The sequence below is a fragment of the Stomoxys calcitrans genome, chromosome 2 (genome assembly GCF_963082655.1).
Source record: "Stomoxys calcitrans chromosome 2, idStoCalc2.1, whole genome shotgun sequence".
Lineage (NCBI taxonomy): Eukaryota > Metazoa > Arthropoda > Insecta > Diptera > Muscidae > Stomoxys > Stomoxys calcitrans.
The window spans coordinates 105902865-105929958 of record NC_081553.1 but is presented as its reverse complement, the minus strand read 5'-3'; the positions used below and the strand labels follow the sequence as shown (position 1 = coordinate 105929958).

General features: G+C 39.6%; 1 protein-coding gene across 14 annotated transcripts in view; it reads right to left on the bottom strand.

The window, feature by feature from the left end:
• The window catches only part of LOC106081822 (protein lap4), a 704386-nt gene extending 679327 nt beyond the window's left edge, over window positions 1–25059 (bottom strand). For all 14 annotated transcript variants that reach the window (XM_059364098.1, XM_059364099.1, XM_059364100.1 and 11 more), the window contains exons 1-2: window positions 24833–25059; window positions 9682–10601 (exon numbers count right to left, since the gene is read on the bottom strand). In XM_059364098.1, the coding sequence (XP_059220081.1) occupies window positions 9682–9843 (162 nt within the window). In that variant the 5' untranslated portion in view covers window positions 9844–10601; window positions 24833–25059. The remainder of the gene's footprint in view (window positions 1–9681; window positions 10602–24832) is intronic.
• Window positions 25060–27094: the final 2035 nt, after the last annotated feature.

Below are 27094 nucleotides of genomic sequence, written 5' to 3'. Positions count from 1 at the left end.
ACATAGCCGTAGACATCTTAAAGTCTAGATTAGGCCACATAATCTTGGAATGTTCACAACCCCCAATGTGTGACCATATGTCGTTCGTTGTCCTTCGGGCTTGATTCTGAAAACTTAGCTTACATGTCGCTAAGGTCCCACCCACAGATTCCAGTTGCCCTGGGATGTGTAAGGTAGTTCCACATCTGTTCTACAACTTCCCGGGATATCTTTGTGGCCCGACACCTAGAACAGGTGAATTTTGAACTGTTCAGCCATTTCGTCGAGAGACTGCGAAAATCGAGGGCGGTTTTTGAAATTAGAAATATATTCTACAGGGATTTAAAGGAGTTGAAACTTGTTTTCGCCCAAAGGATTTCCAATTCAGACACAATTCCCCAAATAACTTTGGAAGACTGCATATGAGGGCAGTTTTTGAAATCAGAAATACGTTCTACAGGAATTTAAAGGAGTGGAAGCTTGTTATCGTCCAAAGGATTTCCGACTCAGACATAATTTTCCTAATAACCTCGGAAGACTGGATGTCAGTGACAATCTCTACTGGCGCCATGTTGTCGGTTGGAGTGTTTCCCGGAAAATGTGTATCAAGGAGTAGTATACACTATTGTTTCCTACCAAACTTTGCCCATCCATCTTCTATATATCCAACCGTAATAAGTGTCGAAGATAGGATCCGAGACACTAAGCTCGGATACATCCGAGCTTAGAAGTCTCGGATGTATTCTCCTCGAAGCTGTAAAATTCCATCTAGATTTTTTTCTGAGCGTTTCTCAGATTGCCCTTGTATATTTTTAGCTTAGCCTTATAGATGTCCCAAACGTGTGGTGCCCTTGTGGCTTTCGTCCTGTTGAAGAATTTTCTACAGCCCTTTCCTTAGACCAACCAGTTCTGGGTTCCACCATGGCGGCCTCTGTTTGGCATGTCCTAGAGCCATCCCAAGTTCTAGGACATGCGGACACAAGCAAGTTATTCAGGGCCTTCATGATCCACTTGACCATGTAAAAACTTCTCCCCAAAAAGGTATCGCGCTTCGGCGCGCCATTCGCACTTGGCTATAAAAAGAAGATCCCTTATCATTGAACTTCAACTGCAATCGGCCACCGCTCATTGATATCTGAGTAGTTTGCCCATGTTCCTCCTGGGCAAATTTGCATTTCCATTACAATCGCTTCCAGGACACAATCTATGTCGCTGTTTAGGATTCAAACCTTAAAGGTAAAGTCCTTTAAGGCCTTACATCTCAGTTTTTTCAGCAATGAGAACATTTTTTCATGACGTTTTTCATGAGTATGGAGAAGCTGGCTATTTGTGCTAGCCGGAAAAAAAGCATCTGCCACCAACCTAAGAACATTCTGCGAAAATGCCTCTCTACTCAAGGACACTCGCTAGCTTCCGTTTCTATTTTGCTTCTCCCAAATTATTCACTTAAGGTTTAAATATGAAAATGAATGTTCTTTATACTTTCAAGTATTTTGGTATAACATTAAAGCTAAGGTCATTGTCCACATAATACAGGCCACAGGGTCTTTACGAATATTGTGGTCCTTTGTTTATTATTATGTAAATATGTTTAAAAATAAATTTGTGTATGTGTGTAGGTGAATTTATCCACATTTGCTGCCCCGAAAAACCACCCATTCTGTGTTATGCTCCTCGCACAGAAGCTTTTGTTCATTTTAAATTCTTGAATTTACAAAATTTTTGCTTTAATATTTTTTAAGGAGAGCTAAAACAAACTCAATTCAAATGTTTCTCTTTCATTATTTAGGGGTAGCTAAGCTAGTTTTGGGTCTTGCAGTTAAGGTCTTTGCTGCTACTCATTGTTGTTGTACACAGAAGACTTAAAAGTTCCGAATGCAAGGAACAGCAACTACCCTTTTTGCATGACTGCAAAAGGATTATTTACTTTGTCAACCAACAAAGTTCAGTTCAGCACACGAGAAAAGTCTAATGATTGTTATGTACCACAGTGGTGGAGAAACTATGGCGGTGATAAAGAGGAAGGTAGGAAACATAAAATTGGATTTTCAACTCCTTAATTAGCAATGAACAGTAGAGTAATAATATTTCTTACAGAATAGAAAATATGATAGGAGATTTGCATCAAAAGAAGCTATCAATACAACTTCAAAAAGATGCACCAATAACATGTGTATACCATGGAGGCATTTGTAGTTGTGTAGAAAACAAGTCCATAACTGCAACGGAAAACAGCTAGTGTGAGAGATGTCAAACTTTGTTAGTGTCGTACTTACATCGTAAATACGTTTTCGCGGTATATTCGATATAAGTACGACCTATCAATGCATGACCCTTGAAGCCTCCACACGTGATGTGGTTGAAAAGTCCCCTAACCCAGGACGAAACTCGTCCCACAGTGGATGATGTGTTGTAATCTCTGGCTTTCTTGTTCCATTGCAAGAAAAATCTTCGATCATTAAGCTCGTCTCAAAAAAGAAACGAATAAAATAATTTTAAATTAGCTGAAGATGTGCATATATCGGGTGTCATAATGTTCCCGACCCTAAAAAGTATATATTGGTATCATTGGGGTTTATTAGTTTTAAGATCCCTTTAGTTTCCGTTATTTTAAATTTCAAATTGTAACCGTTTTCTTATTACGACATCACAGATTGTTTCTAGAATTCCCTAGAATTTCTTAATTGTTTTTTGTTGTTGTTCTCTTCTTCGTAATTATGTTCGTCGTGTTTTCTCATTTATAAGCACCCAGTGAACCAAACGTTCAAAATTCGGTCAGAAATCTGTACGAAAGTCGGAAAATTCATCCAAATTTGGATCCGAAGTCTGTTCGAATATTTAACGTAAAATATATGGAGTTGTTGACACGACTTCTGATCCGAGGGAACCCTGTATTTCTGCCGATATTTCTTAAAGAATGCTTATAGAAATCTGAAGCAAAATTATGGGAACTTCGAAGGGAAGGGAACAGATCCGAAGTCTGTCCGAATATTTAACGTAAAATATATGGAGTTTACACGGCTTCTGAAGGAAATGTCCGAGGGAACCCTGTATTTCTGCCGATATTTCTTAAAGAATGCTTATAGAAATCTGAAGCAAAATTATGGGAACTTCGAAGGGAAGGGAACAGATCCGAAGTCTGTCCGAATATTTAACGTAAAATATATGGAGTTGACACGGCTTCTGAAGGAAATGTCCGAGGGAACCCTGTATTTCTGCCGATATTTCTTAAAGAATGCTTATAGAAATCTGAAGCAAAATTATGGAAACTTCGAAGGGAAGGGAACAGATCCGAAGTCTGTCCGAATATTTAACGTAAAATATATGGAGTTGACACGGCTTCTGAAGGAAATGTCTGAGGGAACCCTGTATTTCTGCCGATATTTCTTAAAGAATGCTTTCAGAAATCTGAAGCGAAATAATGGGTACTTCGGAGGGAATTTAGAGTTGTCGTTAAGACTTTTGACCGAATTCTGATGTTGCGTCTTAATAATCGATTTCTGACCCAAGTTTGTAAAATTTTTTAGAATTCGGCTGAACTATCCAACTTGGCTAATCGAATACCATCGGAATAATGAAAGAATTCCTATAGAATTTGAATGTGTTTTCCGACGTTTGAAATTACAAATTTACTCTTAAACATTCCATTAATGATCTCCTTTTTACAGCCGAGTCCGGACAGGGCGCCGACAACTTTTTGGGGAGAAATTTTTACATGGTATAGTACCTTACAGAGTACCGACACAGAGTCCCGAATTCGTTCCGAATCCCATCAGAACTCTACGAACAAAAATTACCAACGGTGCAAACAAATGAATATGTGAAAAGCAAAACAAGTAAGAGCGTGGTAAGTTCGGTCGGGCCGAATCTTGGGTACCCACCACCATAGATACTGCTAAAATTTTATACAAAATAAATTTTGTCCTACCAGCAAAAGTTAAAGCTTTTAGAAACCGAACAAGGATGATCGAGAGGCCGGTTTACACGGGAGCAATATCAGGTTATAGACTGATTTGGATCGTACAGTTGGCACAGTTGTTGGAAGTTGGAACACCATGCAAAATCTGACAAAAATAGCGGCATGTAAGGACTCAAGAAGTTAAATCGGGAGAGCTATCTCAGGTTATAGACCAATTTGGACCGTACTAGGCAGAGTTGTTGGAAGTCACAACAAACCACTACATGCTCAATTTCAGCCAAATCGGACAAACACTTCGGCTTGTAAGGGCTTAAGAAGTCAAATCGGAAGATCGGTTTATGTGGGAGCAATATCAGGTTAAAGACCGATTTGGACCGTATTAGGCACAGTTATTGGAAGTCATTCAAAATTTCAGCCAAATCGGACAAAACTTGCGGCTCCAAGGGCTCAAGAAGTCAAATCGGAAGATCGGTTTATGTGGGAGCTATATCAGGTTATAGACCGATTTGGACAGTATTAGGCACAGTTATTGGAAGTCATAACAGAATACTATATTCAAAATTTCAGCTAAATTGGGCAAAAATTGCTGTTTTTAAGGGCTCAAGAAGTCAAATCGGAAGATCGCTTTATGTGGAAGCTATATTAGGTTATAGACCGATTTGAACCGTATTAGGCACAGTTATTGGAAGTCATAACAGAATACTACATGCAAAATTTCAGCCCAATCGGACAAAAATTGCGGCTTGTAAGGGCTCAAGAAGTCAAATCTAGAGATCGGTTTATATGGGAGCTATATAAGGTTGTGGACCGATTCGAGCCGTACTTGGCACAGTTGTTGGAAGTCATAAAGGAACACCATGTGCAAAATATCAGCCAAACCGGACAAAAATTTAGACTTCCAGTGGCTCAAGAAGTCAAATCGGGAGCTTGGTTCATATGGGAGCTATGTCAGGTTATAGACCGATTCGGACCGTACAGTTGGCACAGTTGTTGGAAGTCATAATGAAACACCATGCAAAATCTGACAAAAATTGCGGCTTGTAAGGACTCAAGAAGTTAAATCGGGAGAGCTATCTCAGGTTATAGACCAATTTGGACCGCACTAGTCAGAGTTGTTGAAAGTCACAACAAGCCACTACATGCTCAATTTCAGTCGGCTTATAAGGGCTGAAGAAGTCAAATCGGAAGATCGGTTTATGTGGGAGCTATATCATGTTATAGAAGGATTTGGACCGTATTAGGCACAGTTATTGGAAGTCATAACTGAATACTACATTCAAAATTTCAGCCAAATTGGGCAAAAATTGCGGTTTGTAAGGGCTTAAGAAGTCAAATCGGATGATCGGTATATGTGGGAGCTATATCAGGTTATAGATCGATTTGGACCGTATTAGGCACTGTTATTGGAAGTCATAACAGAATACTACATTCAAAATTTCAGCCAAATTGGGCAAAAATTGTGGCTTGTAAGAGCTTAAGAAGTCAAATCGGGAGATCGGTTTATATAGGAGCTATACCAAGTTATAGACCGATTTAGACCGTACTTGGAACAGATGTTGGAAGTCATAAAGGAACACCACGTGCAAAATATCAGCCAAATCGGACAAAAATTGTGGATTGTAAGGGCTCAAGAAGTCAAATCGGGAGCTTGGTTTATATGGGACCTATACCAAGTTATAGACCAATTTGGACCGTACTAGTCAGAGTTGTTGGAAGTCACAACAAGCCACTACATGCTCAATTTCAGCCAAATTGGACAAAAACGTCGGCTTGTAAGGGCTCAAGAAGTCAAATCGGAAGATCGGTTTATATGGGAGAGATATAAGGTTGTGGACCGATTCGAGTCGTACTTGGCACAGTTGTTGGAAGTCATAAAGGAACACCACGTGCAAAATATCAGCCAAATCGGACGAAAATTGTGGCTTGTAAGGGCTCAAGAAGTCAAATCGGGAAATCAGTTTACATGGGCGCTATATCAGGTTATAGACCGATTCGGACCGTACATGGCACAGTTGTTGCAGTTCGTAATAGAACACTACTTGCAAAATTTCAGCCAAATCGGACAAATCTTGCGGCTCTAGGGGCTCAAGAAGTCAGATCGGGAGATCGGTTTATATGGGAGCTATATCTAAATCTGAACCGATAAGGCCTATTTGCAAATCCTACCGACCTACATCAATATTAAGTATCTGTGCAAAATTTCAAGCGGCTAACTTTACGCGTTCGACTGCTATCGTGATTTCGACCGACGGACGGACATGGCTAGATCGACTCAGAACGTCGAGACGATCAAGAAGAAGAAGACTTCCAACAGACGAACAGTGCAGAAATAGTTCCAATTCCTTCCAAACTGTCGGAAATATGATTCGAAAAAAAAACCATACGAAAAGCCTGTCAGACATCGTTTAGAATTCTTTCAGAACTGTCGGTACAAAAATTCCCTCACAATGTGGAACAAAATTCGGAACGAACTCGGTAAGATCTTGTTGGAAGACTTCAGAATTTGTTAAGATTTGTCTGACATCAGTCATTTGATTCGATGAGCATAATTATTAAATAACATATTTATTTATAATTATGTAGGTCTGGAAAAACACTAGCACATCGAAGCACAAGTCAAGGCCAAAATAGAATGAGCGTAGCGATGCAAAAATGCAACTCTATCGATAGTATCGGTAGTGCCATCTTTATTTTGCCAGCTCTACTCCTAATGCTGGCGACATTTGTGAGGAACTATGCCATTTGAAAAAACGGGCATGTAATTGTCGTATCTTTCGTTCGACTACGTGCAGACATGTCGAACGTCAGGCAAAATCGGAGTATATTGTTAGCTAGGATGTCGGGGATGTATGTTTGAGATCGATAAAGGCCCTATGTTATCGAGAGGATTCTAGATATAGAAGTTACCAGATTGGGCATTCTCGTAACAAGGATGCGGCCAGCAACAGGTATATAAGGTAGTAGCACATCGCAGAACGAGTCAAGGCCGAAACAGAATGAGCGCGTCGAGCTTTAATTTTGAGCATCGGAATGCAAAAATGCAACTCTATCGATAGTGCCATCGATATTTTGCCAGCTTTACTCCTAAAGCTGGCGACATTTGTGAGGAACTAAGCCATTTGAAAATATGGTATGGCAGCCATGTAAAAACTTCTCCCCAAAGAGGTGTCGCACTCCGCCATGCCGTTCGGACTCGGCTATAAAAAGGAGGACCCTTTACTTAATGATTAGGGGTCTCCTTTTTATAGCCGAGTTAAACTTGAATCGGACACACCAATTGCTACATGAGAAGTTTGCCCCAGTTCCTTAATGGAATGTAATGGAGTTTGTACAAGTGATGCACCTGGAAATTTGAAGTACTGTGTTATATAATCCTTATAAACTACTTAAACCACTGTAACTCAACACATGGGTGGCGGTCACCACAGAACACACATTGAATAAAGGAAATGCCTTTCTTAAATAAATTAACAGCAAACTTTAGAAATAAGGCATGCAATGTTTGTTTTTTTTTTTTGCTTCCCTTTTCCTTACATACAATTTCGTTGAGAACAAAAAGTTAGAAGAAAGATTTTTCTTCAATTGCTATTGTGGTTGCATCTGTGCCTGCTGCAGCAGTTCTTTTCGGTATATGTGTCTTCACAACTTGGGGAGGAAAAAAGCCAAGAAAAAAGTTAAATGACGAAGGAAATATTTAATTAAAACTTGAATGTAATTACACAAGAGCAACATCGGTAGCAACAAGAAATTCATCCGTTTTCCCTTTGCTACATAAATGAACAGATATTCCCTTTTTGTCTCTTTTCTATTTAAACGAGCAGTTACTCCGCAGCACCACCATTACGAACCGCTAGTCAAGCTGTAACCCTATGCTAATAGCAGATACTTGGAAGATTTCTGCGTTGCTTTCCGGTCTAAAGCTTTGGGACATAGTTTGTCGGCTCTTTATCTGTTGATTTTGTAATTATTATTTCGTTCACTTTCATCAGCCGACAAGTGAATCGACATTCTTCTGCTTTGAGTTGTAAAGGCTATTTTGATTGACTTTGCGGTAAAAGAATTTCCAAATACACACAAGGTGAAGCGGTTATTTGTTCTCTTGTGCTCTCTTCGGTTAATTGAGTAATCAGCTGATGATCAGTTGAGGTGAGTATCGAGAGCAGAGTTGCCATTTCGTGTTATATTGCAATGAGATTATCGTAGGCATTAACAAATTTGCATTGTAATCATATGAAAGCATAACTAAGCACTGCGCGATAAATACGCCATTAATTACGAAGACGCTTTATTTAGGAGGATTCAATGATCTAGCACTTGATGGGTTTATGTTCTGGTATGTACGAGTATAGATATATCAGATGTTTGTAGTCCAATATGGGAAGGCTTGTAAGTTGGAGCTCTTTGAGGTATCCCCATATACACCGACATGCAGGAGTGTTATAGACTGGGAACATGATAAGATCCTCCACACCAACATTGCAGGTAAATAAATGCAAATGCAAATTTGCCCATATCACACATATCACTGAGTGCTGTCCGATTTAAGTTTTAAGCTTAATGATAAGGGGCCTCCTTTTTGCAGTTTTTATATGAGAAGTTTTAACATAGCATAGTACCTCACAAATGTCGCCAGCACTTGGAGGGGATAACCACCGCTGAATTTTTTTCTTTTTCTGGTGTTCTCGCCAGAATCGAACCTAGGCGTTCAGCATTAACGATAGTATCGATATTTATTATGAAAACTATCGGAAATATTGAATATTGCGATTATCGATAGTTTGCCAGCTCTACCACCACCTCCAGCAACACCTTTATTACGAATGACACAATAGAATTTATACCAATTAATAACAAAACTAGAGGCTCAAGAAGTCAAGTACTTAGCACAGTTGTTGGAAGTCATAACAAAATACTTTGCGGTAAATTTCAGCCAAATAGGATACGAATTGCGCCGTCTAGCGGCTCACGAAGTCAAGATCCAAGATCGTTTTATATGACAGCTTTACAAGGTTTTAGACCGATTTCTACCACACCTAGCACAGTGATACCAAAACACCACGTGCAGAATTACAGCCAAATCGGATAAGTGCTCCCTCTAGAGGCTCAAGAAGTCAAAACCCAAGATCGGTTTATATGGCAGCTGTATCAGGTTATGAACCGATTTGAACCATACTTAACCCAGTTGTTAAAAGTGATACCAAAACACCACGTGGAAAATTTCAGTCAAATCAAACGACAACTGCGCACTCTAGAAGGTATTTGTGCAAAATTTCATGCGCCTAGCTTTACATCTTCGAAAGTTAGCGTACTTTCGACAGACTGACGGACGGACGGTCATGGCTAGTTAAAATGTCATGACGATCAAGAATACATATACTTTATGGGGTCTTGAACGCATATTTCGTGGTGTTACAAACAGAATGACGAAATTAGTATACCCCCATCCTATGGTGGAGGCTATAATTAGGCTCACAAATATTTTAAAACCTTTATTTAACACCTATGCCCGCACATGTTTTGCAAGTTTTCTTTTTATAAATATTACAAATACTTCCACTTTTTCGTAGTGTTTTGACAGAGGTTAGCAAAAATTGTTACATCGAAAATTTATGTTAGACAACCAGACTTGCACTAGATACATTTTTGCATTTTAATTTGTCTGTCAAAAACGGTTATGGTATATAAAATGTAGTTAGCAAAATATGTTTACAACAGGTGGCAACCCTACTTAGTTAAGGGCATAACTGTTTAAAAATATATGAGAGATGAGAAAACACACTTACCTTGGGTAAATCACGAATGTGATTCGCATCTAAGAACAATTCCTCTAAAGTACGCGAATAGCGTAGAATTTCTTCGGGCACAGTGGGCAGGGAACAATGACGTTTGTCCACAAACTCGACTTGGCGATTACAGCCCTTAAATATTGGAATGCACTTGAACATATTGCCGGCGTTGACGAAAGCGACAAATTTTGAATGACGACGACGACGACAGCGACAGCGACGATTTTAACACGACCACGACGACTTTAACGGCAACGGCGACGATATTATAACGACAAACGAGAACGCGTTGATGGTAATGATGATGTTGTTGTTGTTAACCAATAACAACAATGACAACACAAACAAAGATAAAAACACTTTTTGGCAAAGAATTGCACACGCGATTTCGATTTACTATTACTTTTATTACAGAAATGGAATTGATAATTTCTTAGACATTTACACGCAAACGTACACCCGCGTTGTTAACAGAGCAGTAGTTGTGGTGATGGTTGGTCCAACATAAAACTTAAAATCCACAGCATAAATAGGATAGAAATATCCACGTCGGATTTTCTTTAGGAATATGTATGTGTTTTCAGATCAACAGACAACACTGATATTTTTGTTTTAACAAATATAAATGTAGGTAGTATATATATATTTTTTGTATATATAAATTGTAAGTAGTATGCGGTAGAGTGTTGTTATTATACTTTCTTTTTATTTATTTATTTTTTTGATTCGTTAAGAACTCTGGTATGGTTCTTTTTCAGCGGTTGGGGGTATTAATTATTCGACTTTCCACTTCTTTTGCTACTACTTCTTCATCAACTTTTTTTTAACACTTTCCCCCAAAAAGCGATTTCGATTTATTTTGTTTTGCACTTTTTTGTTGTTGTATTTACAGAAGAACAGCAAACTTAACAAATAAACTGAAAGAGAAAAAGAAAGATAATTAATATTAGCATTTTATTATGTTATCATTTATTGTTGTAGTTATCTACAAGCTACTAGATAGGGACTTAATCGATAACAATGTATTTGTGGTGTAAACATGGGCCGTTATCGGTTCACAATATTTTTATGGGAAAATCGATGAATTGGTTAAATGTTTTAGCTCGGTGTTTCGTTTCGACTGCAGAGGAAAAAATAAGGATTTTGTTGAATTGAGGAAGTGTTGAGTGTTAAGGGCACCTAGAGATTTAGAGGGCTCATGACAAAATACTTTCGTACGTCGGAGATTGGACCTAGTTGACGGACGATACGTTGATTTGTCTGTTGGAGTCACACTTTCCCGCATATTATCTTACAAGAGACAAACTGAGGGTTATAAGAAGAAATTAAGGAGGTCCAAAAAAAGATTTTGTTAGGTTTATTGGTGTTGTTAAGTAGCGTGTTATGAATGCCTCGACAATAAGAAGGCTGATGGCAAAAGAATTGAAATATACGTGTAATTTGCAGAGGCCAGACGGAGCTAAGGCCTAGTCTTATTTTGGTTTATCTAATGGAGGTACTGATACCGCCCATATCAGTGGAGACGTTTAGGAGCTCTGTTATGAATGCCTCGACAATAAGAAGATTCATGCAAGGGAAATTAACTAAGGGGTGATTTTTTTGAGGTTAGGATTTTCATGCATTAGTATTTGACAGATCACGTGGGATTTCAGACATGGTGTCAAAGAGAAAGATGCTCAGTATGCTTTGACATTTCATCATGAATAGACTAACTAACGAGCAACGCTTGCAAATCATTGACATTTTTTTACCAAAATCAGTGTTCGGTTCGAAATGTGTTCAAATTTTGACAAATTTTGTTCAGCGATGAGGCTCATTTCTGGTTGAATGGCTACGTAAATAAGCAAAATTGCCGCATTTGGAGTGAAGAGCAACCAGAAGCCGTTCAAGAACTGCCCATGCATCCCCAAAAATGCACTGTTTGGTGTGGTTTGTACGCTGGTGGAATCATTGGACCGTATTTTTTCAAAGATGCTGTTGGACGCAACGTTACGGTGAATGAACACATTTCGAACCGAACACTGATTTTGGTAATAAAATTCAATGATTTGCAAGCGTTGCTCGTTAGTAAGTCTATTCATGATGAAATGTCAAAGCATACTGAGCATCTTTCTCTTTGACACCATGTCTGAAATCCCACGTGATCTGTCAAATACTAATGCATGAAAATCCTAACCTCAAAAAAATCACCCTTTATAAGTGTAATTTGCAGATGCCAGACGAGGTTTAGACCTAGTCTTATTTTGGCTTATCTAAAGGGGCATGAAGGAAGAGCCTTGGAGCCAGTAGAGGGCACTGATGTGGGCACCCTAGTGGAGACGTTAAGAAATGGGTGTGAGGAAGAAGTCATCACGGCGTGATTTAGGACTACCTCAGCCTTGGTGCTGTCAAAGTCGGTAAGATTGCTTGGTGATTGTGGTGCGTGAGGTGGTGTGGTGCAAACGCGAAGACGTCGAGTTTGAACATCTTTACGCAAAGAAAAATTGCCACAAGGGCAATAGCAGCAGCAGTTAAGGGCGTAGGCGATGAATGCGCATGCAACCCTGTAGAATAGCGAAACGGTCGGTAGTACAGCGGAAATACTTTTTGGGGGATACAGATGGTGAAAAGGCGAGGCTATTACTGAAAGGAGTAAGAAGGAGGTCAGTATAGCTATTGGTATCATAACGAAACACATAGGCCTACGAGCTCACTAATGTAAAATCGGTGCGGCAATTAATGGCAAGTGAAGGAAATGCGGGGAAGATGATGAGACGTTGGAGCATTTCCTTTGTCATTGCCCAGTTATCGCATCTAACAGACACCGGCACTTAGGTGGGGACACAATACCAGACATGAACCAACTTAGGGGCGTGGGATGGAAAACAATTAAGGATTTTGTAAGTAGCACAGATTTTATTTTTCGAGATTACTTTTTTTAGTATTTAGAGCGCACAACAAGTCGATTACTGGTTTAGGTGAATGGCCATGGTGGCATCTTTAACATCCGCAACCTCTTTTCAACCGAACCGAATCTAAGTTGAATTGGGGCTTGAATAAGGAGTCTAGGGTAATTGGGGTTTGCGACATAGGCAGAGGCACGGGCTGTACTCGGCGGTGGTGCGATCAGTTTTGACTCATTGTTGGCATGCCTGTGACTGACTACAAGTCAGGAGAACGAGATAGGGTGAATTGGATGTCTTCAATATGTATGAGTGACGCTATGTGTACTAATGCAATTAGGTCCTTGGAGATATTTTTGCAGAGTTCCTCCGTTCCTGGAGATATTTTTGCAGAGCTCATTGCAACTTGATCAACTTCGGAGGATATCGGCCAGAAATATCTGTATACTTAACTAGCGTTTTTTTGCGGGTCGGGAAGGGAAAATGGTTTACACCGTGCGGTACCGGTTAGAAACCCACCCTTTGTCTCTCCTGGGGATTAATTCCTTATCGGAACCGTTTTCGCATTACTTTGAGGAGGACCCCATATCTGGTGATTATCCATATCATCCTGATTATGTCTGCGTCCAGACCTCCGCATTCATACTCTACGCCACTGCGTACCTGTCTACTTTCATCCTGCACAGGACTTGTTCCGCGTATCTCATCACCGCCTCCCACTTTCTCTGGTCTTCCAGCATCCTCTGGACTATTACCCCAGACGAAAAGTCGCCAATCGCTGTTTCAAATTCCCTGCGTCTCTCAAACCAGCGCTCGCAGTGGATGAATGTGTGTTCCACATCATCTGTAACTTATAGCTCCTCATAAATGCACCTTCTCAAGGAGCATTTGCCAATTTCATACAGGTATTTCCGGAAGTAACCATGGCCTTTCAACAGCAGTGTGACATAATAGTTGACGTCAACGTGTTTCCTATGTCTCCATATCCGGATATTAGTCGTCGCGTCCACCTGGCCCGATTCTCATTCGTCCACCTTTGTTGTCATCTCTCCTCATAAATGCACCTGCTTGAGGAGCATTGCCCATTCCATGCAGGTATTTCCAGAAGTAACCATTTTCATGTCAACAGTAGTGTGACGTAATAGTTGACGTCACCGTGCCTCCTATGTCTCCACATCCGTACATCGGGTATTAGTCGTCGCGTTCACCTGGGCCGATTTTCATTTGTCCACCTTTGTTACCATCTCTCGATAGTCGTATTACACCTATATGATCCGTTTTAATCTCACCCTATGCTCTTCAAGTGTTGCACTTCGCAGTGTAGAGCCTAGCTCGCTTTTTGGCCTTTAGGTCTTTCGGAACCATTCCGGCTATTACAACAGCGGCGGGTTCTGCCACCATCTGGTAGGATGATATGGCCCTAAGAGCCAGCGTCCTCTGTACCGAGAGCAGGGATTTCGCTCGGCATGTTGTCTGCAATGCCTAGTCCCACATTTCACTCCCGTAGAGAAGGATGCTATTGCATGTCTTCATTTAGATTTCACGCCTGCTCAGGAGAGGCCTACTGAAGTTTGCCATCCGTAGACTGTGTTGCGCCATTTTCCCCGCGGACTTTGTTGTCGCATGCCGAATTTGCTCTGCATAGAACAACTTTGTTTCTAATCGGATCCCCAGATATTTGACCGATCTCTTGGTCTTTACCAGTATGTCGTCTATGTGCATATTCAACTTCCACTGGGCTATTTTTTCTCGTTAGGAGTAGCAACTCCGTCTACTGCATGGCAAGTTGCAAGCCGAGGGAGTCCAGCCAGTTTTTTTCCTTAGCTTCACCTGGCGTAGTTTGCGCACCTTCCGGTTCTCTTGTCGCGATAACTGCAGCGATGTCGTCAGAATATCCCACTAGAAAGGTTCCGATTAGCATTTCTATTCGAAGTATTCCATCGTAAATGGCATTCCAAAGATCCAGTCCAAGTATGGATTCTTACGCCGCTCTTTCACTCGTTCCATCGTGAGAGTTGTAAATAAGTACCCTCTCATGCAAGTAGGTTAGGTTAGAATGGCAGTCCTTTACAGAGTCACTTAGACAATTTTAGGTCCATTGTGATAGCACAGTAGCGACAGACCAAGGCTTCTGGCGGGAATCGAACCCACGACCCCTGCACTGTTAATCCAAGCACGCTACCAACTCGGCTACCGGGGCGCCCCATGCAAGTAACTTATCTTTATTCTCATCAGATACGCCGGGATATTAAAGTCCTCTCTGAGCGCTTGAAGAACGTCAGGCCATCTGAGGATATTGAATGGATTCTTCACATCCAGTCTGGCCAAGAGGACAATCGGCCTGAAGTAGTGGTTCATGTACCTAGCCGCCTCTTCTATCTCCAACATATCTCTGATAGCTCCGATCTAGGAGATTCGTGTCCGGAACCCATGTTGTCTCATTGAGAGTCCACTTTCTTCAACTATGGAGTCCTGGAGCCGTGGCCATATAAGTCGCTCCAAAAGCTTGCCAGCCGTGTCCAGCATACATAGTGACCTTTGTGAAGATGGGGATGTTGGACCACCTTTGCCCTTACTTATGAGCACCAGCTTCTATCTTTTCCACACCTCCGGAAAAACACCAAAATACCCTCCAATGGACACCGGTTTAATATTTTCAGAAAAAATTCCGGCCTGTTTTTAGCTATCTGCCCGATGACCCCTGCCGGTTTCCATCTTTTCTGCTCTAAAAGTTGAGGGCTACATTCCTGGACTCTTCATAAACTTTATCTTCTCTACGATCTTATCGGGGAAAGAGAGTGTGGACTATATTATCCATTGTTCTTCCGTCCATCACCGCTGTTGAGCTCCTTGTGGCGAGTTTTTCCATCACAAGTTGTATCCGAGGCCTCAAGGGTTTCAGTTCAGGTTTCAATGATTTTGTTCCATTGCTCTCAAATTTTCGAAAATGTTTGATACGATCAACACTGCCATGGTATTTGAGCACATTGCCCAAACGCCCTTTTGGTCGGGTATAAAATGTTGGATGCCGAATTATTTGTATGGGTGACGTGTATTGGAGGCCACCGTAACGCAGAGGTTAGTATGTCCGCCTGGCATCGGGAGAAAAGGAGAGTGCAAAAACGTATGTTACTTAGAAAGAAGAGATGTACAGTAGTCAGAATAAAGTCCCCAAATTTTACAGAAGAATCTCACATCAAACCGATGGTTTTGGTACAGACATAACCTCCTGTACATACAAAGAACTCGGCACGGGGTAGCTGTGAGCACCACACAAGCTAGAACATTGAGGTCCGATCTGTGTGGTGTTCATTGCTGTTACTGGTCGCGTCCACAGTTTGCGGATAGTGCAATGCATCATACAGAGAAGGTGTAACTGCAGTCGCGGACAATCATTGGTATCGAGCGGAGAGTCTCAGTGAGAGGTCGGGTGGCACAAATACTGAGTGCCTATGATTCTTGATATGACAAGGCGAGTTATTGGCGCCTTAAAATAACCAATGGACACTATTCTCGTGACGATCGGTCCTTTCTCACCTACAGGAGCTTGACGAGGATCGCCACCTCCACATGAAAATGTGGTTACAGCACATTTTTCGCAGCTAGTTGTGTGCGACATTGGCGGCGACTTGGTTACCTCAGAATCAATCCCTGTTGGTGGTATAGAATGTATACCGCCTAGTCACAATGCGGACCAAGGAGCAGTAGCCCAGCTAAAAAACAGCAAGGCAGCAGGAGCCGATGAGTTGTTAGCTGAACTATATAAAACCTAAGGCGACCAGGTGATAAGGCCTAAGCATCAGCTCGTCTGCACGGAGACAAGCCAGTATGTGCAAACTATAGTCTGCGGGGCGACTTAATAAAAATAGCCTGCATACCTATAAACTGATTTTCGGATTTAATTTCGCAGGCCACAAGAAGGATAGGAACATTACCGATAGGTCGGCACTCAAGATTCTTTCCTGGCTAACTAATCGCTTTTTTAATTGCTTTAATTGCGATGATTATTAAAAATATGGACATATTTTAAAGAATTTGAGAACGTTCAGAACAAAAAATCATTTTTGTGGTATGTATTCAACTTTGACCTCACAAAAGTTATTTACAAAAGCGTACCCGCATATCTGTAGAGTGATGCTCGCTTATTGTAAAATTTCTCGCCTATGCCTCAAAGCAGGAAGGAAAGAAACCAACGCGCACATCATTCAACCACATTTTGATTTATTTATATCAATCTAAAATTAATGATGTGTGGTTGGTTGGTTGATTTGGTATGGGTTCAACTTCTTCCCGAGGCAAGGGAACAAAAATAAAAATAAAACATATTTCCCCTGGCCACAAAGCCCAGTCACTCAACCTGCAAGCCATTTGTAGGATATACCTTCATTGTAGACAACTAATGATGCTGTTTGAGATTTGTTGGTGATACTGGTAATTGTTGCTCACACAAAAGCCATAGCGCAGAGAAAGAGAACCAAAAAAAAAGTAAACACACGCATTAAGGTTCCTTCAAAACAACAGATAATATATAAAATGTTTGTTTTGTCTACAGAAGAAGAAGAAGAAGAACAGATGAAACATTACAAAAACCGAAAGTAGAAGGAAAGACGAAGAATGAGCAGATGGAAATCAAGTTAGAACGTAAGCTTAGCCGCAAAACGTAGTAGCAAAGCAGAAAACTAAATAGGAATGATAAACACAGAGCAGAAGAAAATGTGCAATAACAACAAACTCAAAGTAAACCATCTCAATGACACAACATCATCTACCTATATACACAAAGGCACATATTTGTGCGTACATACATACCCACATATTTACATAAGTATTTATGTATGTAGAAATAAGAGTAAAGCAGCGACAGCAGCGGCGAACTTAAACTGACTGGGCTAACAAAAAGACATAACCAAGTTTAAAAGCGAAAAAAAGAAAATACATGATAAAAAATTAAAGCAAAAGGGAATCAAAAGAGAATGAACAAAAACAACATCATATTAACTGCGGCGGAATTTTTGTACGTGAAGGTATGACGTCGTCGTCGTCGTCGTCGTAGCCATCGTAGGGAGAGTAGCACAACAACAACAGCAACCCCAACAGAAAGCATACCAAGCACACACACACACACAAAGCAAAGCCAGTAATAACAAAAAAGAAAAATACACACACGCATTATATTCGGTCGGTTGTTCTAAAAATCCGTGAGTATGTTGTTTGATGGGTTTGATTCGTTTGCTGGCCCCGAATGCTGACCGAGCGACCGCCATCGCTGAACCGATGATGTATTAGCAAGCAGTTAGCTATTCGGATTCTATTGTGTCTAGCAAGTGTGTGCGTTGTTGTTGAGTATTTGTTGCTGTTCATGTGTTTGTTGTTATTACTTGAGAGGTTATTGTGTTTGAGAACGCAGCACAAGGTGTACGACTTGTGATTACAGTAAAGGGCAAAAAAAAGTTTTTTATGCGCATTCCGTTGTACAAATTAAAACGCCTAATAACCCTCAAAGCATAAAAGTAAAGTAACGGCTTAAAGCATTACAAAACATTAATGTACGATTTTGTCACAGATATTTGGAAAGCGGATAGAGAAATAATGGGAACGATGATATACAAAAACGTAGATTATATTTTCGCTAACAGATGTTGATGAAGCCTTAAGTTGAAAGAAATGTATGATCTAAAACAAGTAAAAATTTGATATGTTAGGGCTGGCCGAATCTTATATACCCTCCACCAAGTATCGCGTTTGGGAAGTTTTTTGCACACCTTTACTTTAAAGGTAGGCATTAAAAGGTATAAAGTGAGGTCAAGCATAAAGCCCAATGATTTTTTTTTAACATTTGGATAAGAATTTCAAACTGTAGATCCTTGAGAAGTAAAATCGAGATATAGATTTATTGAGCGCTATCAGTTTATACATGGTATTGGATATTGGAGGTCATATCAAAAGTCGTAGCCATTGGAAGTCGAATCGGAAGATCGGTTTATGTGGCAGTTATATCAAAACATGGACAGAATTGATTCCAATCCCAATCCCAACCGACCTGCTTCAATAAGAAGGAACTATTCGTGCAAAAATTTAAGCGGCTATAGGTTTTGTTTAGCTTTACTCGTTCGAAAGTTATTGGCCTTGGAAATACAGACAAATATGACTAGATCGGCTAAAAATGTCATGACCCATCCTAAGGAGGAGGTTACAAAACGAGAACAAGAATTTATTGACTACTGATTTTTCCATATTTATTTCTTTACAACAGCTAATGACAGCTCGAAAATTCGCACAAAATTATTAAAAATATTGTAGACAATTAAACAGTAATGAATTCAGGCCGAGTATTTTTGTATTCTGAAGGTGAATATAATATCGGTGAGGCCGCTGTTACAGGTTCTGCATATACACGAATGCGCTCAGTCGTCGCAAATAAACCTGCAGAAGCGTATTAGGTTGGAATAGGTGACATCATCAAACCCGCAGTTAGGAATTCCAACCCCAAGTCGCCCAGTTAAAAAATAGCTGGCAATCCCATGGCAACCGATTGTACGTACCTTATTGACCCGATGAAGTCCTTCATCGGCAAGATCTGCCGCCTCAGTGTACAACACAGGAGCGTACTGAGAAAGCTCACAGATGTTGGGCAATATGAAGACGGGTCGTAGGCTCAAAATGGGGTCTGAATCCGAGAATAGTCCACTGGCTCAACAGGAGCGTGATTAGACCAATACTTACTTTCACCTCAGTAGTTTAGTGGACTGCTATGGAGAAAAAGGGCAACATAAGGACCATACAACAGGTTCAGAGAACACGCTCACTAGGGCAATGGACGCTATTCTAGATATCCGACCTATACACTTTGAGACTAAGGCGATGGGAGAATGAGTAGAGGATAGAAACAGGTCATACCATCGCGGTATAATCGAGGCAATGATGGGAAACCTGGAAGGAATGGAGATATATCCGATCGGATACCTGAGACTACACCTGAGGTCGAGTGTGATATACTGCTGGCAAAGGCACAGTCTTGGTTTGACGGAACTCTCGTATTGCCATATGGGAGATCATGCTACGCAGATGGATCAAAGCTAGAGGACAGTGAGGGCATGAGGGTCTACATTGAGAACCTAGGGACTGAGATCTGTTTTCGACTGCCTGCATGAGGTAGTTTGGTGTTAACGCGAGGAAGTCAAGTGTGAACATATTTACGAACAGTACGAACTGGCCGTCAGGGCATTAACAACCAGGATGGTAAGGTCACCAACACTCGTGGAGTGTAAGAAGGAGATCAACGCCTTCTCTGAATATGGCAATATCCGTATCGTTTGGCTGCCGAGCCACAGCGGAGTAAGGAGAATGAAAGAGTAGACGATTTGGCAGTGAATGCATGCCACAGGACTTTGGTCAATAAACTTGGCAAACCCGAAGCCTTTCGGAGCGACGCATTCGGAGTTAAGTGCGAGAACTCTTAAACAATTCACTGTTTTAAATTTCAACAATCGGGGAATAAGGGGGCATTTAATGGGTTAAAGTTTGCGTGCTTTTGACAAACAGATAGACAGACAGACATGGACATTGCTAAATTGATTTAAAATTTCAAGTCGACCAAGAATATATTTCGAATACTTACAAAGGGAATGACGAAATTAGTATATCCCTAACCTATGGTGGAAGGTAAAATGATCAGCGGAAAAATGTAGCTCAACATCTTCATTTTTAAAGACTACAGCATGATTTCAACGGACGGACGGGCATGCTTAGATCGTGTTAACCCTCGATGGCCTTGTCCGATTTTCATGAAATTTCATGTTTTTATGATTTAAAGCATTACACTGACGTAGAAATATTCTTTAGCAAAATTTTGTTTTAAAAATTTTTTGAAAAAATAATTTAAAAAAAAAAATTGTTTCTAATTCCAATTTCTTAATATTTCATAATCCCATGGCGAAGAAAAGTGGATATTAATAACATTGACATAATATCGCAAAAGCATTAGGCTTATCGCCAAAATTTCCTTTTTTTTATATCGAAACCACCAAATGCAGCAAGACACTAAAACGGTTTCCAGAAATCTCACTCATAAAAATTTTGAGAACATCTTTTATTTGATTTATTGAGCTTTAAAAAAATAGAAAGAAATTAAGTTCGGCCGGGCCGAACTTTGGATACCCACCACCTCGGGTATATATGTATACCACCTTTCGTCATAATCCGGTGAAAAATGCATAATTTATTCCTCCAAAGCAGCTTAATCGAAATATGGTCCGATTTGGTCCAAATTTGACACGGACATTGAGTGGTCCAATAAGTACAAGTCATTGTTCAATTTTGTAGAACAAATATTGGTTTTTTGGTAGCCATTTCCATTTCACTGTCATTTCAAAATCGGACAATGAACGCGCCTTTTATGGGCGCAAGACCTTAAATCGAGAGATCGTTTTATATGGCAGCTATATCCAAATCTGGACCAATCTGGGCCAAGTTGAAGAAGGATTTCGACAGGCCCAACACAACTCACTGTCCCAAATTTCAGCAAAATCGGATAATAAAATAGGCTTTTATGGGCCTAAGACCCTATATCGGCGGATCGGTCTATATGGCAGCTATATCCAAATCTGGACCGATCTGTGCATATTGCAGAAGTATGTCGAGGGGCCTAACACAACTCACTGTCCCAAATTTCAGCAAAATCGAATAATAAATGTGGCTTTTATGGAACTAAGACCCCAAATCGGCGTATCGGTCTATATGAGGGCTATATCAAGATATAGTCCGATATAGCCCATCTTCGAACTTAACCTGCTTATGGACATAAAAGAATCTGTGCAAAGTTTCAGCTCAATATCTCTTTTTTTAAAGACTGTAGCGTGATTTCAATTTCTTTTCCGACTTGTCTTACCTAAAGTATACTAGAATTCCTAAAGAATTCGAATGTTTTTCCTTACTCCCGTATCTATTTCTAATCGTATTATGGATAAAAACCCCAACGATCTACATCAATATTATGTATCTATGCAATGTTTCAAGCGGCTAGAGTTACGCGTTCGACTACTATCGCGATTTCGACGGACGAGCTGTCGGACATGGCTAGATCGACTCAGAACGTCGAGTCGATCAATTATATATATACTTTATGGGGACTTAGAATATTTCGAGGTGTTACAAACGAAACGACTATATTAGTATACCCTCATCCTATGGTGGTGGGTATAAAAGACATACGACAGGATGTTAAGACACCGTTCAAAATTCTTTCAGAACTGTCGCAACAAAAAATTCCTACATACATACAGTCCAGAAATCGTTCAGAATTCCTTTCGCTGCGTCGGAGAAAAAATTTAAAAAAAAATTTACAACAAGACGGTCAGCTATCAATGAGAATTTTTTTTCAGAACTATCGGAAAAAGAAATTCCTACGGACAAGCACTGTAAGAATAGTTCAGAATTCCTTTCGAACTGTCGGACGAAAAATTTAAAAAAAAAAAACTCCTGCGACAAGACATTCAGAACTCTTTCAAAAATGTCCCTCGGAAAACCAAACCAAATTCGGAAAAAAAAACCGACAAAACCTTTTCAGATTATTACAGAATTGCAAAGAAAAGTCTGACATCCGAAATTTGGTTTACTGGGGAGTTTAAGCGGGAGGCCGGCTTAATTTGATAAGGCGAATTAGTGGCCAGAGCGTCCCTGTGGCAAAATTTTATAAAAATTTTCTTCAAAGATAAAAATTCCATTTATATTTTGTCTTACGCCAAAATTTTAATAAAATTTTTTATAGAGACAAAACTTTGAAGAAATTTTCTGAAAGTTACCTAAAAAACCAAAATATCGATGAAATTTGTACTAAAGGCAAAATTTTAATAAAATGTTCCTTAAGGGCAAATTGTATTTTACGGGGTAGTTCGTAAAAAATCTACATTTTGGAATACCCTTTAATTTTGACCCCAAAAACCCGAATATGAAGTCCGTTTTTGGGGCTCGGGCCAGGGGACACCCCAAGGGGCCTTAAACCCCCCTTGGAGGCGAAGTAGTCCAACCTAGTCCAATATGTTTATCAATTTAAAGGTATTGATTAGTAGATTACGAATATGCAATCAAATGACCAACATTTTGACCCGGGAAGAACCCGGAATTATTATTGTTATTTTAAATAAAACTCTATCTGCCTTCCTAAGTTGGAAAATGTGACTGCCTTGGGCCGGGTTTGTGATTTTCTCCTCCTCCATATATCCAACCGTGGAAAATAGCTAAAGTATTTTAAATAAAACTATTTGCTTCCAAAGTTTTTTGTAAAAAAAACGAGTTGTTTTGAAACATTTTTCATTTTTTTGTAAATATGTATTTGTTTTAATTGAGAGTCTTTCTAGAGCTTAATTTCTAGCATATTCGTAATCTACTCTTTCATACCTATAATATGATACCCATATTGCCTAGGTTTAAGAGGGTTCCAAATCCTCAAGACCCTGTAGGGAAGGCCCGGGCCCAAAATTTTCGACCTTTGTTTGTAATTCGTAATCTACTAATCTACACCTTTCATTTGATAACCATATTGCCTAGGCTGGACTACTTCCCTCCAAGGGGTATTTTTTGGCCCCTATGGGGGTCCGCGGGTCCAAGCCCCAAAAACGGACTTCATATTCGGGTTCCTGGGGTCAAAATAAGGGGCTATGCAAAAAATTAGATTTTTTGCGAACAATACAGGTCAGCCATATTTTTCTCTAAGGACCAAAAATCTACGAAATATTCTCTAAGGACAAACTTTCCCGGACAAAATTAAGACAATTTTTTTAAAGTTTCTCTATAAAGAAAATTTATGGGTATTTTTCTATAAAGACAACATTTTGATAAACACTTTCAAATGACTTAACTTCGAAGAAGGTTAGCTTAGGTAAGAGCGACAGTCCTTTACAGACTCACATAGACAATTTTAAGTACATTGTCATATCACAGTAGCGACAGACCAAGGCTTCTGGCGGGAATCGAAGCCACGACCCCTGCACTGGTAATCCAAGCACGCTACCAACTCGCCTACCGGTGCGCCCTCACACTTTGAAGTAATTTTTCTAAAACTAAATTTCAAAGATATATTCTCCAAATTCAATAGCATTTGTCGCCCCATTTTTGCACTTCAGTGTTCAAACAAGTTTGATTGTAACTTCGCCATGATAGATGAGAGTAAAATTATTTTGTAAAAAAAATAATTTTATTAGAAACCCAAAACCAGATAACTAATTCCCAGAAGCAATGTGAATCAATAATAAAAAAATATCTTTGATCAGTAATTCCAATAAGTCTCCAGATCAGATTGAATTGAATTCCGTCTGGAATTGGCATTCACAACTAAGACACACCCTTATATTATTTGTTGGCAGCAGAGCGTCTAAACAACAACAACAACAAAAGAACAAAAAATGCCTGGCCCAAAGAAAGCCTCCAATAAGAATGTGTCGGCCACAAACACCAAATCCAAGGATTTTAACAAGTAAATGAGGAGGGTAAGAGGCATATAGCTGCGGTGGAACTCTTACAGAAATAAAACATCTTCTAGACATTTGCGCTGACAGTTCAGCAAAATAATTTTCACACAAAAAAAACCAAACCAAACTTAACGCTGACAACAGCAACTAGCTGAAAGCGGCTCACTTATTAACTACAATTTTGGCGTTTTTTCACTTATTCTTTCATTCTTCCTCTTTCGAAGATTCACTCCACCAGCTTGTACTTGACCAAGTTTACACACACAGCACAGACATTCGCGGTAACTTTACACTTTATGCTAGTTCCCCATTTCCGTAAATTCGAACAAACAAAAGGGGGACGAACTTTTTTTATTTTCTTGGCTTGTGTTTTTTTAAACACCACACTCTCTCGTGGAGGAAAAGAATTTTAAGAAAACACTTAGCACTGTTAACATGTTTAACTATTTGTTTTATTTCATCGTTTCTTCTTTGCATTTTGTTTTTTGATTCCACTTCGTCATCGCCGTATGTATGAGGGGAACTTAACCACCATCATTTTTCATTTGCTTTTATTATTCTTCCAGCGCCAACAGCCACACGCATATACACACACATATCCATACTTATACCCCCTTGCTCAATTGAAAGACATCTATTAGCATTTCACAGAGCGAGTGTTGAGCTACTCCTCTCACATTACATACTCTACTAACTGACGTCGTCGTCATCGACGACAACGCAACGACAACGTCGACGTAGACACACCACATACAACAGCACTAAGAAGAGAAGGAATTTTGTTTATACACTTTTAATTACCAGAATGTGATTTTTTCTTTTGTCGCACGCGTATGTTTGTATCGCATTTACGGTTGTTTCTTTTCTTTGTTTGTTTATTTTTCTTTTTTTTTGCAAAGAAAAACTAAAATTTCCAACAAAAAATAACGAACGAACGAACGAAATAATCGGGGGTCTGGTTCTACATTTCACCTTCTTCACCAGTACTTATAGAGCGCGATTGGAGCGTGCCGACCAAGAGTCCAAGAACAATTAAAATAAAATTTCAATTCCCCTATTGGAAAAACCAACGAATGAAATGAAACTATTGGAAGGAAAGGGATAGATAATGATACATATACTGTTTTCTCAGTCTTTTGTTTAGAATTGAAATAGAATGGAGGAATGAACGTTTATTCAATACCAAATGTTAGCACTGGGCCAAACTGAGTTAGACTGAAACGTAAAGTTCAACGGAAAATAAATTATATATGTGCGGGATCATAGACCTGCAGTCCCTTAAGGCCTAAAAAGAATGAGTTGAGCAGCGTCGCTTTGCTAAATGCAACTCTGCAAACAAATGGTAAAAAGCAACTCGCAAAAGTTAAACAATCTTTAACTTTGACACCCAAAAACACTACTTTATGTTTGGAAAATCAGAATGACGTTTTCTTTCAAGCGTCAAATTTGAGAATTTTTTTTAACTTTTTCGCGTTGCTTTTGTGTAATTTGAGTACAGAGTTGCATTTTTGAAACGCGAGTCCTAAACCAAAGCTCAACAGGGTCATTCTAATTTGGCCTTAAGGGTGGAGTTACGTACAATGCGAACGCATTACAAATGCAACTCTGCAAGCAAATCCTACAAAAGCAAGGCGCAAATATTAAAAATATTTGAACTTTAGCAATAGAACTCGAGCGTTGTTCTGTGTGTCCATACTTTGCTTGTGCTTTTGGGCGTCAAAGTTAAAAATTGATTAACTTTTGCTTATGTGGGATTTCTTGACAGAGTTGTATTTTTAATGCGCGCGCATAGTATGTAACTTCGTCTTAAAGGTGGATTTCTATATGTCAAAAACATAAAGCGCACGCACTCTTGTGACGGAATATGTGCTCGCTTCAAAAATGCAACTCTGCAAAAAATTCCACAAAAGCAAAAGTTAAACAACTTTTAACTTTGACTCCAAGACGGATTTAAAAAGGTGGTCTCACACGAACAGCTGTTAACAGCCGGCCAGGTTTGACGGTATTAAGATGTCAGATTTTTGTTTGCATTCTCTTTGTTGTTATCTTCTTTCTCGCATATTCTCTGCTGATGTACGCACACATATACACACACGCACACAAATTTGTTTCTGTGTTTTGGCAAAACGTCGATCAGCTCGATGGCAAAATGGCGGATTGCACCATATGTTTTGTTGTACAAATGAGACCACCTTTAATTGTATCGCCATGTTCGTTTGGCTTCTTTTTATTGACGCATGGTTGTTATTTTACATAGCTTCTTAACTGAGTTGATAGTTCGAGTTTAACTCCCCCTCACACAAACACAATTTAGTATTTTCAGCTGTGTTAGTGTGCCCATCACCGCTTTAAAGTATGTTTAATTGACAGTTCTATAAAGAAAATCTCTCAAATAAACCTACTTTAAACCTGCATTAAGTTTTGTGAATATGGGAATAAAAGTATGTTTACATTGGCCACTAAATCCGGATTTACGGTCTTTTCGAGATGTAAAACCCCGTTTACACTGCTCATTAAATCCGGATTTAGGGCTCTCGCCAGCTGATTTTATAAAGGGATTTAAAGAGCAGTGAAAACGGATTTTAAGGGCTAAATCCTTTGCTTTTTTTTAGCAGATTTTACCATTTAAAAATAAATCTCATTTTTGCAGGATTTATTTTTAAATACCAAATAAACCCGATTTCATCGCTGAATAATCTATAAACGTACCAAATTATGCAACTGCTTTCAAGAATTAAGTATGGTTGTGGTATGGGTTTGAATGCAAACAAAAACACATTTTTAAATTCGCCTTATTGCAATGCAGGATTCACTAATAGAATTCAGTGAATCCTGATTGCAATGTAAACATGCTATAAATGTATCAATTACATCACGCTGACACCATCAGCATGCTTGCACAAACAACAGAAAGCTTTGGGTTTTAAACATTTTGAGCAAGATAAATTCATTTACAGGTAGTGTATCGCAATCAGCTGAGTAAATTTTTTTCTGTCAACGAGTTAGTTAAGATGCATGACATACGCAAACAACGAATAGGGGTGCGAACTAGTAACATACTCA